Source organism: Gekko japonicus, unplaced genomic scaffold (assembly GCF_001447785.1).
Source record: "Gekko japonicus isolate JY-2015 unplaced genomic scaffold, Gekko_japonicus_V1.1 scaffold1427, whole genome shotgun sequence".
Taxonomy (NCBI): Eukaryota; Metazoa; Chordata; class Lepidosauria; order Squamata; family Gekkonidae; genus Gekko; species Gekko japonicus.
The window spans coordinates 167,580-184,844 of NW_015168694.1; the positions used below are offsets into that span (position 1 = coordinate 167,580).

The following is a 17,265-nucleotide window of genomic DNA, read 5'->3' on the forward strand; positions in this document are numbered from 1 at the left end:
CCGCCACCGCGCCCGGCAAAGGGGGGGGAAAGGACCGGCCTCTCCGCCGCCGCTTGTGCCTCGGAGCCGGGCGGGGGGGAGGACCGGCCTCGCCGCCGCCGCCGCCTCGAGGAGATTGAGCGGGGGGGGGATGGAGGAGACAGAGCTCTTCTCCCCCCCATGAGTATCGCAGGTCCCCCTCTTGGATACTATTAGTATTGGTAGAAATTGTCATTTTTAACAGGTTTTATGTCAGAGAATGATGGCATTTTTCAACTACTACTTGAATTATAGGATTATGATTGAACAAAGTTTGAGTCCAGTGGCACCTTTAAGACCAACAAACTTTAATTCTTGGTACATGCTTTCGTGCACATGTGCACTTCTTCAGATATCACAAGAGCTTATACCCAGAATTAAACTTTGTTGGTCTTAAAGGTGCCACTGGACTCAAATTTTGTTCTATTGCTTCTATTACCCACCTGAATCTAGGATTATGATTGCTATTTATTATTTTATGTACTTATTTACTTCATTCGTACCCTTCCTCAGTGAAGATCCAAAGTAGCTTGCATCATTTACTCCTCCAATTTATCCTCACAACAACTCTGTGAGGTAGGATAGGCCAAGAATGTGTAACTGGCCCAAAGATACCAAATAAACTTTCATGTAGGATTGCCAGACCACAGCCAACAAACCCTGGGAGAAATTAGGGGTCAGGGACTCAAGTGCTGACATTACTGTGGTATGCTGATGTCACTTCTGGTGAAAAGTGGAAGTGGTGTCACGGGGTGTTCTAGGATTTGCAAAAACTCTATGGCAAAATTTTTGCAAGCAACACAACAGGTATTGTGGCAGTTGGTATTTGAACCAGGGTCTTCCAAATCCTAGGCTCTGACCACTACAACACACCAGGTGTCTCCATGCTGGTTATATGTATACTTGCGTAAACTAGCTATGTAATTGATATCATAGGAGCTGCGGTGGCTCAAGTGGTTAAGATGCTGAACTGCAGGCTGTGGAAGGTCAGTAGTTCAGCAGTTTGAGACCCGGGTGCCGCATGATGGAATGAGCTCCCATCTCTAGTTCCAGCTCCTGCCAACCTAGCAGTTCGAAAGCAAGAAATTGCAAGTAGATAAATAGGTACCACTTCGGTGGGAAGTTAACAGCGTTCCGTGCACCTTGGTGTTTAGTCATGCCGGCCACATGACCACGGAAACATCTTCGGACAGCGCTGGCTCTTCGGCTTTGAAACGGAGATGAGCACCGCAACCCTAGAGTCGGATTCGACTGGCTTTCGAGCAAGGGAACCTTTACCTTTACCTAATTGATATCATAGATGTAGAAATGTGCATTAGCTGATTTTAGTTTGACATGAATGTTCTGGTTTTAATTTTTTTAATTCAAAATGAGATCAAAATATAAGTTACACACACAAAAAGAACCAAATCATGTTTATTTTTAGGTCAATTTGCTTTCATACTTTTGTGCCTGAAAATTATGGAGGTGCAGCTGTCTTTCCCCCCTACTCCTTCCACCATCTGGAACAGGTTTATTGTGGACATACAAAAGGGGCCTCAGAACAGCAGGCGGTGGGAACTATTTTAATGGAGTTGGTCGCATCCTTGGCTGTCAGGCTGATGTCAAAAATGCCAAGAAAAAAGTCAGTTCCAAAAAAGCAGTCTAAACAGATAGAGTGGGGTGGGAAAGGACACATACCAAGAACAGTGGGGTGAAGGAACAGGTAAACGTTTATGAGGCTAGAGAAAAAGGGAGAAAACAAGCAGAAGTGCACATCGAGCACATAAAGATGATCAAAACAACCTGAGGTACTTTCTCTCCCCTCTACAGTAGTATACAGTATCATCTGTACCTTCCAGCCAAATGACGAGGATGATTTTACCAGATTGCTAGTGTAGATATGAAGTAAAATGTGTGGGGATCACTTTTATGGACTAAAACTTTGTTAGCAAGAAGAGGATGTTTATCTAACAACAAAATTACCAATCCCCCTTGAACTTCATATTACCAGTCCTCCTTGAACAGCCCTCAGATCTTTGACCGGATTTTTATCTGAGATGGTTCTTGATGGTTAGGAACTTTGGATATCCTGGGATAGTTTAATAGTTTGCATGTTAAAATGTTGCTAATAATGAGCTCTTAAAATGGGGCAGATTAAAAAAAAATACAAATAGAATCTATTTCAAGTAAGTTTCACCGCATTTCTTTCATCTTAGGTTTTTGTCTCCTAACAAAACTTTATTCCCCTGGTTGTTTGGGAACTAATTCAAATGCTTTAAAAGCATGAGTAACTTCGAGAAGATTTATGGGGGGAAACCCACATATAATAAGGTTTTACTGAGCACTCCAAGAAGTTGTTCATCTCTTTTGAGAAACACAGAATTCAAATTGCCTTCATTAGCAGAGCAATATACTGTGGAAAATGAGCCTAGTACTTTTCAAGGGGGTTAGTGATTTGCATTTTTGCTAAATAATCAAGCTGTTGCCTCCTCTCAGCCTCCTGTAGGCCAGAGGAACATGAGAAGAAGAACAATCATTCAGCCAGCTAATCCTCTTGACACTCTGGAGTTCAATTTAGCTCCTAAACAATCTGTCACTAAAGTTCTCCATTGTTTTATCAGATATTTCTAGTGATAGTAGAGTACACAATGTCTGTACTTCATCACACAGAAACCACAATGAACTTTAACAGAAAAAAAAAACTTTAACAGACTCTTCAGAATGACTCATGGCTTTAACTGAGTTACACATTTTGCTTCACTGTGTGTTTTGGTAAAGTATAAGAGTCCTCACAAGACCTATTGACTTTGAATTTCAGAACCTGTTGTGAAAGGAGAAAGACACTGGAAGGAAAGAAGAAAAGGGAAGAAAGGGACTGGCAAACATATGGGGCAATGAGTAAGCCCAGACACTGCTCCATTTCAGTTAGGGGGGAAGACTGGGAAGCCAGACTACTGCAGTGTACTCTATATGAAGTGGCCACTGAAAATGCAATTTATTCAAAATGCTGCAACACACCACAGTAAATGTACAACTGATGTCCTACAAGAATTATATTACCTTGCAGGCTGTTTCTTAGCACAGTGCAAAATGTTGGATTTGTCCTGAACGTTCTAGGGCTGCCAACCTCCAGATGGGGACCAGAGATCTCTCCAACTTCACAACTGATTTACATACTACACAGATCAGTTTTCTAGAGAAAATGGCTTCTCTGGAAGGTGGACTCTATGGCATTATATCCAGTGAGGTCCCTCCCCTCCCCACACCCCACCTTGCCCAAGCTTTACCCCCAAATATCTAGGAATTTCCCAACCCAGATATATACCCTATATAAATCCTTAAATTTTCTGGGCCAAGGATATCTAAAGAACTGACTGCTCCTCTATGAACCTGCACCATTCCTTAAAGATTTGCCTCAGAATCCCTTCTCTAGTTTCCCCCACTAACTGAAATGAGTCAAGTGGCATCCAGGAACAGGGCTTCCTTGGTCATGGTACCACAGTTATAGAATACTTATCCTACTGAGGCTGACTTGGTGGACTCTATGACTTCTGGTTCTCCTAAAGTCTGCCCTCTGAATCTTCCAATTCATCTAGGGGAACTGGTTTGACTGCATCAATTCATGAAATATTAAAGAAGATGTAGGGTCTGAAGAAAGAAACACAGGTGGAATTGGGGGCAAACTAAATGCAACACCAACAGACTCATGTGTCCTTACCTTCTGCTGGGGGGCGGGCTCCAACCTGCTCCCCTGGATCTTCTGGTGTATGCACTGCGATGACATCACCCAGAAGTGGTGGCATCATGCTGTGCACATCATGCAGGGGATGCTCTAGCATTTGGCCAAAAGCTCTATGGTCACCAGAGTTTTTTAGCCAAATGCTAGAGCGTCCTTTGGGTGATGTCATCCCACCGGGCACATCAGATGTCGTGGGGCTCTTTGGGAGCAGGGATTCTTTCCCACACCAAACACCTTTTAAAACAATTTCTTTTCTTTTCTTTTTGGCCCCCCAAAGGGGATTTTTTTATTGCATTTTCTATAACTAAACACTACATGAAAAAATAGGAAAGGGTCTACAAACTATGGGATAAAGAAAAGAAACCTCTAAAAACCCAAGAGTGGGTGTCATTCAAACTGCTTTAAAAACAACTACATGCTTATGTAGCTGAATACCCATTGAACATGTTCAGCAAACTTCTATTAAACTATTAATTTCAATTAACGCATTGTCTACTATGACTTCATAAAGAGCCTAAGAAATCATAATTTGATCGTTTTTTAGAGCTTCAGATTATGATAACTTTTTTTGTCCTTTTTCTTTCTCAATTCGTAGCCTGGTTTTAGGGCAGCTGCTCTCAAATTTGAGTCTGATTCTTCGCCATCATTTTTTAGAGTTTCAGATTATGATAACTTATTTTTTGTCCTTTTTCTTCCTCAATTCGTAGCCTGGTTTTAGGGCAGCCGCTCTCAAATTTGAGTCTGATTCTTCGCCAGAAGATGACCCCGCTCCATCTCCGCTACCCTCCTTGGAGCTGTCGTTTTCTCCCTCTTCTTCCACATCTGCTGGGCGACTATGAAGATGCAAAAATTCTCTTGCCTTTTCCACAGTGTCAATTTTCTCTTTCCCATTCACAAACTTGAAGATGACTCCTTCAGTCAAAATCCATCTGTAGGCAATTTGTTTCTTTTGTAGAAATAAAACCAAGTCTTTATATTTGTGTCTTTTCCTCCTTATTTCAAATGGAATATCTTTTAAGACTTTTATCTCTTTGCCCTTAATTTTCAGGGTAACTCTATTAGCCACTTTGAGGATTTGATCTCTCACGTTTCTTCTGGAGAATCTCACCATCACTTCTCCAGGCAGATTATTTTTCCATATAAATTCTGTATACGATCTGGAGACTGTATCAATATCGCTTTGCAGAGTTTCAGCTTTAATATCTGCCATTTGCCTCAGGGCTTCACACATTATCTGTATGAGATTCTCCCCTTTTTCCTCAGGAAACCCTTGAAATCTTAGGACATAGCTTGCCCTTTCCATTTGCAGCTGTAGCAGTTGAGACTCACCTGTTTGACGCTTCTTCTCCATTGCCTGCATTTGTTTCTGTAGCTTTTTGGTGTTGGTATCAGCTTCTTTAAATTCCTTCTCAATTTGATCGGTTTTTTTTGACAGTCTCATTCATTTGAGATTGTTGTGCATCAATTTTCCGATTTATTGCTGTCATCTGTTCCAGCAGAGGGCGTAGTGCTTCATTTAATATCCTTTGGAGGTCTGACGTTGTTTCCTGTCTGGGCACAACACTCACTGGGCTAGCACTTCTGGCAAACTTAGCTTTTGCTATCTTTTCTTTCTCCTCTTTCTTTGTTGGAGGTGCCATTTTTGAGGGATTGCTTACTTTTCAGCGAAAGTTATCACAGTCTCTTAAGTTCTCCAGTGTGCTTGGTAAGTTCTTAAAAGTCCTTTATTTTGGTCTTTTTCACTTCAAAAGCCTGCCGAGCCCGCCCCCCTGCTTAAACAGTAAATTTCGCTTATGTTTGTCTTATCGGGGGAGAGTCCCCTCTCCCCTTGCTTTCCGCAGGGTGGCTTCCGGCTTTTTTCGATGTTCTCATTTAAACTTGACTCACAGTTCAATGGCAGCATGATTCTCAATTCCCTTAAAATGCCAGTCGCTTGATCACCCGGCGCTTGATCTGGTGTACGCTTCTAGTTCCATCAGGAAGCTCCATAGCAGGACCATCGGGGCAGGAATGGCCCCCCTTGCCGGCAGAGTCACCGGAGGGGGAAGCCTTCTAGCGCCCCATGACCTGGAGCCCACCACAAGAGCTTTGCAGGAGATGTGTACAATCGCACCCCCTCCCTGCCACAGGCTCTGGCGGTTGCCTCCCGGAGGTCCGGGGGGAAACAACCGCCATGGCGAGCATCGAAACCAGCCTTTTAAAACTATTTCTGTCCAGTGGACTGCTATGACTAGTAGTGACCTGTGATGGCAATTTTTTAAAAAAGAAAATGGTTTTGTGTAGAAAAACTCAGGTTGGAAGATAAAAGCATAAGTGGTAGATGGACCTATTTAAAGGAGCATTAGTCTTCGGAGATATGTATGTTGGATATGTATATTGTATGGGTATTCTAGGGCTGAAAGTACTTGATTGATCCATACAGCCTTATATAAGCTGACCTGCATTCTACTAATCAGATTCCTTAGTGAACAGGAAGAGACACACAGCTAATTGACATATTTATTACTTATTAATAAAATATGATGTAATTGAGTTTCTGTTGTCAAGCCCTTCTTCATGAAAAGACAAACTGGGGTAGGAAACATGTTTGTAACCTTGATCAGGGCATACTTAGAAGCCAATGCTCAAAGATTAAAATGCAATCTGATGGCATCTCCTTTTAAAAGAAATAGAAAATGCCTACACACACACACACACACACAAACACACAGAGGGAGATTAACCTTTGTTACTGGAGTGCTGTTTATAATTATCTTCTAGGTACAGAATTATGTTTAATTAAACAGAAAACTATATTACTGAAAAACTAAATGCTATACTACATATTTAGTACATTTGTGAACAGCACTGGCACAAAGTGGTAAGGCTAAATCCATTTTTATTGATTTAAATATATTGATGAATCGTATAATCTTTGTATTATCGGACTGTTTATATTTTCCATACAGTTTTAATGTGATGTGCTTTGTAAAAATGTTACTTGAAATGCACACTAACAATACACTTTAGTCTTGCACACAGAATACCTGATAGAAGTCAGCTGGTATCCAGGATGAGTGACAGGAAAACAATAATCTGACTCCCAAGGTTTCTTTTGTCCTGTGGCTGCTTTCCCTTCTGGGTCCAGCTACAGCAGCTGCTAGCGGCAGTGGCCCAGACAGCTCCAGCCCCACCCTGTGCTGCTCTCCCAGCTGGGTCTTCCAGCTGGGGCTGTTGGGTGGTGACGGTGGGTAGATGGTACTTGGGCAGAGCTAGGAGGGAAAAGGGAAAGATGGAGGGTGGGAGGGTGGTGGCTTTTTTTTGGCCTCCAGAAGAAAGGCACACAGTAAAGAGGGGGCTTCTCTCACCTTTTTGGGGCCCTCAAAATGTGGCAGCCAAGGCAATTGCCTAGGTTTGCTTGGTGGCTGGGCTGGCCCTGCTTATATCCTGGGGGAGCTAGATTAAATCCTGCAGAGCATTTCTACATGCATAATAGCTATCTTCAAGGAGAAACCACTAAAAATAAACCTTGCAGGTAACTTGTGCCAAGTTAAAATTGGATCCGAACTTTCTTTTTTGCATACACGAGATATAACACTAAGTATTATTTAATTGGTTCAATACTGTAATTAGTGCTACAAGTTGCATTAGAACTTACACTATTGCTTGTGCTAGTAGATCAATGCTAAATATGTTTTCCTTTCTGCTCATGCTTCACCAAATCGAATTCATTTCATATGGAGAGTTTGTATAGTTGTGCGGGTATAGTGATGATGTTACCCTAGTAGAATAGCAGCATTGAAGTAAAAAACATTAACACATATATTTCAAAGTGGAAAATGAAATGCCTACATCAAATCTAATGTGTAAATCTACCATCAGATATTTTGCTGTTATGTCATTAAATCAGGGGTCATTTCGTAGAAAAAGAGCTAGGGAAACTCATTAGCATAACTCATTAGCATATGCCACACCCCCTGACATCAGGGGCCCGGCGGTGGACCTGCAAGGCCAGCGGGAGTGCGAGGAAGCCCCGCCAAGGCCCTCCCTGGCCCCAGGCAGGCAGGGGTGGGGAGAGGCAGGGAGGAAGCAACTTACCCTCCCTCTTCTCCTGCCTCCTCCTGGCTGAATGAGGGCTGGAAGCGGGGCGGCCGGAAGCAGGGGCGGGGCTTCATCATGTGCCCCGCCCCCTGCACCTCACCCGGGGGAACTGCGTTCCCCCGCGTTCCCCCTCGAAATGACCTCTGCATTAAATTATATATACATGACCAGCTACCAACATTAATAATGGTGGCTGGACAGGCAGAGCAGAACTATTCTTTTTACTAGACAATTAACTAGGAACTTGATCTTTTGGAATGCTTTTACAATCTGTTTGTAGCCTGGAAAGATTACACAGGCTGCTAAATGTTTTATTCTTTTTTAAAAAAATGCTGTTTTATGCTCTGGGTTTTAATTGCTTATTTTGATTTTTGTAATTCTGTCTGTGTGTGTGTGTGTGTGTGTATACATTAGGATTTTACCTTATTTTATGTCGTGAGCTGCCTCAAGCAGGTCTCTGAAGAGGCAGCATATGCATTTTCTAACAAAACAAACAAAACTTTACATATAGCAGGACTGGTACTAGGCTTGCCAAGTCCCCTGGGGGCGGGGCCATGGTCATTCCCTCGAATGGTTGTGGCCCCGCCCCCAGTGTGTCCGGCGTCATCACGTCACTTCCGGGTGATGTGCGTGCGGCGCACGCGCGCTCCAGCTGCCAGCCGGGAGTCCCCCACTGCGGTGCAACGCCAGACTTGGCAACCCTAATTGGTACAGCCACTTGCTACCCATCTTGAAAGCACCATTACTCCTTGAAAATCTTGACATATAGTAGCAGTGGTGTCTGCAGATTTTTATATACTGCATTGCAGGTTCATTCTCGTCAGGAGGTGCTAGGACTGCTGCTGGCACAGTAGCACCAGAGGTGCCCACGTACCAGGCTGAATGCTGATTCAACATTCTTTGGCTTTAGAGTACTGTCTTGAATGTAAAAGTTATTTCCATAAATATTTGAAACAGTATATTTGCACAGAACAGATCAAAGAAAAAAAGCACCTTGGGAGGACATTTCACTGTGTTTGTCTTCCCAGTTCAGGTCTTCAATTTATGTATTTATTTTTATTTTATTTTTATTTATTTATTTTGGGATTTATGCCCCACCCTATCAGGTAGCTCTATTCTATCCAAAATACTTTTTCCTGTTCAGGTTCTTAGATTACTGAAATGTGGTGTTACTCCACTCAAAGCCCAGTGAAATCAGTGGCTTAGACTGGAATAGCTCTGCATAGGATTGCATTGCTAGCCCCTTCCTGTCGAGGAACCATTTAATGCCTGTCTATAAAATATTTCTTCTCCTTTGCAGACATTAAAATTAACAGATATTAGCCATCTCTGATAATTATTCAGCTAAGGATCTAAACAAACTTGGCATGTTCCAAGCACAAACTTCATTTGTTTAAACCTAGACCTGTCAAATGCATGGATAGCATCCGTTAGCAGCCAAGGAAGTGAATTATTGTTTCCTTTTCCAAGCAACCTATTTTCTTCCCTTTCTCACCAACCCCACAGCAAATTGCTCAGGTCTTTCTGTGACAGGGTGCATTAGGCTGGGTCAGGAGAGAAGGGACTGGGGAAGGGAGAAGGGAGCAGAGAAGAAGGGAAGACAGCATATGGGCTGCACAAGAATGGGAGGGGGTGAGACGAGGACAGCAGTGATGGTGGAGGGTAAACTTTCCAGCAAGGTGAAGCTCCACTGCCGGTGCCACCTTACCCAAGAATAGCCTCCTCCTCTGCCATCATCACCATCTTCTTCTCACTCCCCCTGCCATAATTGGGGCAGGGGCAGCCCATGTCTCATTCATCTATGGTTGCCAACTCAGGGTTTGGCAATTCCTGGATATTTGAGAGTGGAGTCTTGGGAGGGCAGGTTTGGGGAAGGCAAGGATCTCAGCAGGGTATAAAGTCCATCCTCAAAAGAAGCCATTTACTCTATAGTCTAGAGATGGGTTGTAATTCCGAGAGATGTTCAGTCACCACTTATCTCTCCACCTAGGGTTGCCAAGTCTTACCTGCTGCTGGAGCGGGGGGCTCCCGGCTTGTTCCCAGAGCGCGCGCGCCGCAACCCAGTCACCCGGAAGTGACGCGGCCATGCTAGGCACGCTGGGGGCGGGGCCACGACAATCCAAGGGAAAACCATAGAGTTTTCCCTCGGATGACTGTGGCCTTGCCCCCAGCATGCCTGGCGTGGTCGCGTCACTTCTGGGTGACGTGCACGTTGCATACTATGGGGGTGGGGTTCCCCCCCGGGGCCTGATCCGCCAGCGGTGGGACTTGGCGGGGGACTTTGGGGGGGGGACTTGGCAAGCCTATCTCCACCTCCCCAACCCCGTCTCTCCTTGCTCAGTTTTTGGCAGGAGGTCTGGGCTGGTCACCAGGAAGTAGTCAGGAAAAGGAAGAGAATAATCATGCATTTGGCAAAGGAAATGGCAGCAGCAACAGCAATGGTGAAACCGTTGATGGTGTATATATATTCAACAGCAGCAGTGCGGTTAAGCAGAAAGACATGACACCTGCATGACCTTGTAAGCATACTTTTAAAATGCAACATCTGGTTAAGAATCCCCCCTCCCAAATGCCAGCACCAGTTATTAAAACATTAATGCCTGAACCTAATCCTATTTATTTATTTATCAAATTTATACCCCACTCTCCCAGCCAAGGCCAGCTCAGGGCGGTTTACATAAAAATAAGACACATAAATAAATAACAGTTAAAACAGTCCTAAAACCCTAACGGTTTCCCCCTAATGGTTTCTGGTCTGACATTTCAGACAGAACCGTTTTAGTAACGGTTCCCTACCAGAATATATTTTCACTTTCAGACAGAAATGCTTATTTCCCGTTAAGGAAGCATTTCTGAACTGTTTTACCTGCAAACTGCTTCCAAGCGACCTTCACTTTTCTATACCGTTTCTGAAGCACTATGTGGTGCTGTTTAAAATGCCCCGTAGTGCTTCCTATGGCACCGCTTTGTTTTCCCACCCTTTTCTGCCCGCGGGGGCTATCTCCATTCTTTTTTTAAACGTTTGTTTTAGAGTGCTATACTGCTATAGTGCTATAACACAACCCCAAAACAGTAACCCTATTGGAATGCCTGGACTCCACTGGGATACATGAGATGGCTATATCTGCCACCTGGAAACAAGTACCTCATTGGACAGCAGGCTTTGGTGGGAAATCAGGGCATCAGTGATTGGTGTGACAGATGTTGCTAACCCTTCCAGGCCCACTGAGAGTCAGGTGAAGGTGATGGGTTTTCAGGTTGCCAGCTGGGAAGGCTATGTGAAATGGCAGCCTTGTACCGGTTTACTCCAAGACGGTACAATAATGGCTTAAAAACAGCTTAAAAAGGGTAATGTGAAATTCCCCATCATATCTTTATGTAAACAAACATACAAGATAAAAGAACAACATATGTGAAAGACTGTGCTGCGGCCGGGGGAAGCCGGAGAGCGCCGCCGCCGGGTCCCCCAGGCCTATGCAAAAGTGCTGCAGCTCGGGGGAGGCCCAGAGAGCACTGCCCCCGTGTCCCCCGACCTCACACAGAAGCGCTGTGGCTGGGAGAATGCCCGGAGAGCCCCGCCGCCAAGTCCCCCAGGCCTGCGCAGAAGCACTGCAGCCAGGGGATACCCAGAGAGCCCCGCCGCCACCAGATCCCCCAGGCCTGCACAGAAACGCTGCAGCTCGGGGGAGGCCTGGAGAGCCCTGCCGCCGGCTTCACTGGCCCCTGCCAAAGCAGTAAGTAAGGGATCCGTGGGGGTGGGGTGGTGGGGGCTTGCTGGGGGGTGGTGAGAGAGCCTCCCTCCCGCCCTTCCTCCATCTCTTTGCCATCTTTCCCTCCTTTCCTTTTCTTTCCCTCCTTTCCTTTCTCTTCCTTCCTCTTTTCCTCCTTTCCTTCTCTCTTTCTTTCATTCCATCCTTTCTTTCTCTCCCTTTTCTTTTTCCCTCCTTCTTCCCTTCTCTTTATTTATTTCTTTCCTGCTTTCTTCTCTCCTCTTTTTTCCTCCTTTCCCTCCTTCTTCCCTTCCCTCTCTTTCTTTCCCTCCTTCTTTCCTTCTCTTTCTTTCCATCTTTCCTTCTCTCTTTTTATTCCCTCTTTCCTTCCTTCTTTCCTCCTCTCTCTTTTCCTCTTTCTTTCCTTCTGTCTACTCTCTCTCTTTCCTTCCCTTCTGTGGCCCAACCTTCTCCCCCCCCCCCCAGGCCAGCTGGGGAAGGGGAGGGGAGGCTTTTGAAGATGCCTCCCCCCCTTTTGCTTCCCCTTCTGACATCACTTCCGGTGATGTCACGGGGCCTAGTAGCTCATTAGCATACCATATGCTAATGAGCTCCTGCAGCTCTTTTTCTACAAAAAGACCCCTGCTCAACATCAAGGCAGCCTCTACACAAGTTGCGTTTAGGGTGCCTGAGGCTGAGTCACCACCAGAATGAGCAGCAGTCTTCAGAGGGGCTCTTGCTTCAGGTATAAAGAGGTTAGCATGATCCAAAGCAGAACTTGGGTCTTTTGGAGACAGTGCAGTGATGGAATAACTTTCCTAGGCCCCATAAGGCTACTCACCACTTATTTTAACCTGCTTTCACAGCAACAGTAGTTGTGTCTTAAATGGTATTTGTTTTTTTGTGTTATTCCTGGCTTATTTTATATTTGCACTGTTTTAAAATGTTTTTTTTATGTATAGCTGTACATCATGTTGAGTGTTTTCTGACAGATGACTCATAAATTCTACAAATAAATACACATTCCTCCATTGCTTCTGTCTGTGGGGGAGCCACAATTGAGCAGCTGCTGTACGGACAATAACACCTTAGAAGAACCCTAGAGGCATATATAAGCCTGTGTGAGATGTTTTGTGTTAACTGGATGGCCCAGGCTAGCCCAGTCTCATCAGATCTCAGAAGCTAAGCAAGGTCAGCCCTGACTAGTACTTGGATGGGAGACCTCCAAGGAATACCAGGGTCATAACATGGAGGCAGGCAATGGTACACCACCTCTGAACATCTCTTGCCTTGAAAACCTCACAAGGTTGCCATGTCAGCTGTGATCTGACAACACTTTCCATCACTACAACTAGGAGACACTTACATACCCCCAACTTTCCATTGTGGCTTTGTTGCAACTCTTTCAGCAAAGTCCACTTAATTGGGAGCCCTATTCTGAAACACACACACACCACTGGACTACAGGAAGAGTGCTTACAGTCTGTCGGCCTCCAACTCGCCTAGGGTTGCCAGCTCCAGGTTGGAAAATTCCTGGAGATTTGGGGATGGAGCCTGGGGATGGTGGGGTGAGGGGAAGGGAGAGCTTTAACTCCACAGGGTTCACCCTCCAAAACAGCCGTTTTCTCTAGGAGAACTGATGTCTATAGTCTGGAGATCAGTTGCAATTCTGGGAGATTTCCAGCTACACCCAGAGGTTGGCAACCCTAAACAGACTGCTTTCAGCAGCTGTCCCACTGGTTAGGCAATTATCTACCATGGCCCTTATTAATCACCAGTGGAACATGGCCATACATTTCCAGCACCACAGTTATCAAATATGGAGGAAGAAGAAGAAGAAGAGGAGGAGGAGAAGGAGGAGGAGGAGGAAAGGGTAAAATTCTAAAAGAATTCCATTATTACCATGATCAGTAAATAATAAGGAATTTATTCCCAGGTATCCTGTCAACAGCATTGTTTTACCAACTGTACTGGTAAAGGTGATTTTCAAAAATAAACAGACTCTCCCCAGTAACAAAATATCTATTTTCATAAAGTGGTATAATGTTACTTTACACTTGGAAGTAGGAACAGTGAACGGAGAATGGTGTAAGCCACTTTGGGTGGCCACTGGGGAGAAAGGTGAGGTACAAATGAAGTAAATAAAAATAATTGAATTTATCCGAAAAGAAGTTGGGGCAGAAGCTTCCTGATCATTCTGCTATTTACTACGTTTTACATGAAACTTAAGTGATGCTTCATTTGAAAAATACAATAGTTATAATTACTTCCAGGTGCCACACAAAAATACGTAGCCATCCTACAGTCCTGTTTATATAGTATACAAGTGTTTAAATAGCAATTTGTTCTTACCATCATGATTAGGGTTTCCCAAGGTCCATGGTTCATCTGAGTCAAAATGTGTGTCTCCCCCAATACCCGGCCCAGGAAAATAAGCATGGGCCAAAAATCCTCCCTCCCCATCAAAGGGAGAGCTGTCTCCGTGGAAACCTGATGCAAAAATGATTGTAATATCCACATCCCTCTTGCCATTCTCTAGTTCAATGTAAGGAACTTCCTCAAATGTCAGAGGGGTTACATTCTGCCACACATCAAAGGCACGGCGAATGGCTTTACGGGTTTCAGCATCTCCTACTTTTGGAGTGACGTTCTTTATGCTGTAAACAAAAACAAAAAGATAACAAGCTGATCAGCAGAATAATTCTTTATTCTGAAACTACCTTTTTTGAGGTAGCAAGAACTAATATTCCTAAAGCGAGGACTCTACTTTAAAAAAAAAAGTAAACAATTGTCACATCTAAGCAGCCTTCTGTGCTAGATCTAATTTTGAATTATTTATTTGATCAACAGCAGCATAATAATCCTTTTTCTTCAGATCAGGGTAAAGAGGCCATATAAAACCATGCTAAACAGCAGGAAAACAGAAATAAATCAGCTACTGGCTGTTTTCATCTTGGGCTGAAATTACAATTAATTCAACTAAGTGACTGAAGTTCATTGTGATCAAACAGTTGTGAACGTTTTCTCTTAAAATGATACAATATCTTATTGGTTACAATTAACAACAGACTAACATCAAATGATGAACCCACCCAAGAATTACTAAAGAAAGCATGGAAATCAGCCTAAACAAGTAACTTCTAATGACCATGGAGCTATCCATTTCCTTTTAAGGTTAGTTTTCAATGTTAACTTGCTGAGTACACAAAACTGTCTAATAAAATACAACATTCTGGAAAAAAAGCCTTTTTTATATAACAAGTTTGAACCACCTATATTCTTACAGGAACCACTGCCTTAAAACACAGTCATCTTTCCTGAATAGGAACAAAAGCAGGCATATATATATTTATATAAACATAAACAATAAAACATCCAAGAGGAATGGGAGGGGCAGGTCCTGGTGTATAAAGCCTATAGAGTTTTTGAAATGCTAGAGCATCCAGAAGTGATATAAGCATGCAGGCCAGGGGTGTGCGTTTGGATCTACCCAAGCTGAAAATTTACTCTGGCCTCCCAAATGTATCTGGGTTCCCTTGGGGAAATTAAAAAAAAAATATCCCAAAACAATCCCAGATATATTCCGGAATTACTGGGTAGTTCCAAAAACAGCAGAGAGCCAGGAGCCGATTGCTCCTGCTTCTCAGCTGTGTGTCCAACTTCTACTGCAGCCCCTTTAAAGTTTAAGGATCAGCTGTGCTGGCGGGGAGCAGACTGTTCTCTCTGGCTTGTCTTGAGCTGGCTTCTCCTGCGGCCCAGGGCTCCCTGCCAGCACGGCTTTGCACTGGCTTTTTTTAAACCAGTATTTTTCAACCCTGACTGTTCCCTGGAAGGCCAGATAATGAAACTGAAGCTCAAATACTTTGGCCACCTAATGAGAAGGGAGCACTCACTGGAGAAGATCCTGATGCTGGGAAAGATTGAAGGTCAAAGAAGACGGGGACGGCAAAGGATGAGATGGTTAGACAGTGTCATAGATGCAACGAACATGAAATTGAGCAAACTTCAGAGGACGGCGGAAGACAGGAGGGCCTGGCAGGAGCTGGTCCATGGGGTCGCGAAGAGTCGGACTCGACTGTGCGACTGAACAACAACAATTTTTCTTTTCAGATCTACTGGATCCAAATTTGGGGGGGATTTCCAAAAAAATGCTGGATCTGAATATTGTGCCATATTGGGATCTGGGATTTTTGGGGGAATCCCCATTTTTTCCCCCAGGTCCTATAGACCCAAACTGAAAAACATCAGTCAACACCCCGCCCCCTGCACACACCTAATGCCGGCACACATTCCTTCCACCAGTGTCTGAGAGGTACCCTAAATCTTTTTTTTTTTTAACACATATTGGTTGCTATGTTGGGAACTGTTGTGAATACAAAAGAAGTTGAGATATGAATTTAAACAAACATAATGTTGATAAAACCAGAAGATCAAGATAAAAAAAACTGTAAAACCTTTTATAAATTAAGGAGAAAACCAATCAGCAGACTTTCTACATTGATGGGCAGTTGCATAAGCAATAGAATCCACATCCTATCTCTGTAAATTGAATGAATCCAGATTTTACAGTGTGAGGACAGACTCCATTCAGGGTCCACAATTCAAGTATGTTCCTGAGCCCAACATCAGTCAGGTAGTTGTTGTGACAGAAGTAGTGTCAATGAACAGGGAAATGCCATGGCCACCTGGCCAGGAAAGATACAACATGGGGTTATCCTAAAATACCAAAATAATCTTACAATGCCATATCTTTGGTAACTGCAAAGATCATTTTAAGAACCTAGAAGTGTTCACCAGTATGTCACCCTTCACCTTTAAAGTGAACGCTTAGCTCATTTATACCATCATGAGTCTCAAATTGGTTGGTTCCCTAGAAACTGGGGGTGGCCAGAATAAGGAAAAGTTCATTTGTGAGTCACTCTTGTCAAACAGATAAATATACTTTGTCAGTGTTAACAGACAGCATACATACACAAACCTCATCCTGCTCCTTTTTCAGATCCACCCCTTCACCAACAGATAACTTGCCAAGTAATTTCCTCCTCTTCCCTCTTCCTCCCCTATCATAGAAGCAACCCAGTATACCTCCACCTTCTTCCATTGTTCTAAAGGAAGTCTCTGTAATTTTATCAACACCTCCTCATGAATATGCATTGTGTCCTCTCATATTGATTATTAAAAATCTGATTAGTCTTAAAAGTTTTTTTCTTCCTGAACTCCATGCACAGGAAAAGACTCTGTTTCCAATATAAGACTGGAATAAGGTAATACAATGGTACTAGAGGAAATATATCTTTTGGATATGGATGAACAGATTCCTCTGGCTTTGTCCTGATTAAGATTTGTTTGATAAGAACATAAGAACATAAGAGACGCCAATGTTGGATCAGGCCAAAGGCCCATCCAGTCCAACACTCTGTGTCACACAGTGGCCAGAAATACCAGTGCCATCAGGAGGTCCAGCAGTGGGGCCAGGACATTAGAAGCCCTCCCACTGTTGACCCCCCCCAAGCACCAAGAAGACAGAGCATCACTTGCCCCAGAGCCCCTAGCTATACCTTGTGGCTAATAGCCACTGATGGACCTCTGCTCCATATGCTTATCTAATTCCCTTTTGAAGCCGTCCATGCTTGTAGCACCCACCACTTCCTGTGGCAGTGAATTGATCTTTTATAGCACACGAAAAGTAGTTTTGAGAATATCACTCATATTTTTTTTCTTTTTTGTTGTTGTTTC

General features: G+C 43.8%; 1 protein-coding gene across 1 annotated transcript in view; it reads right to left on the reverse strand.

Moving 5' to 3' along the window:
* Positions 1-17,265, reverse strand: part of MMP16 (matrix metallopeptidase 16) — a 274,400-nt gene that overhangs the window by 96,257 nt on the left and 160,878 nt on the right. The window contains exon 4 of the mRNA XM_015415474.1: positions 13,882-14,186. Within this exon, the coding sequence (XP_015270960.1) occupies positions 13,882-14,186 (305 nt within the window). The remainder of the gene's footprint in view (positions 1-13,881; positions 14,187-17,265) is intronic.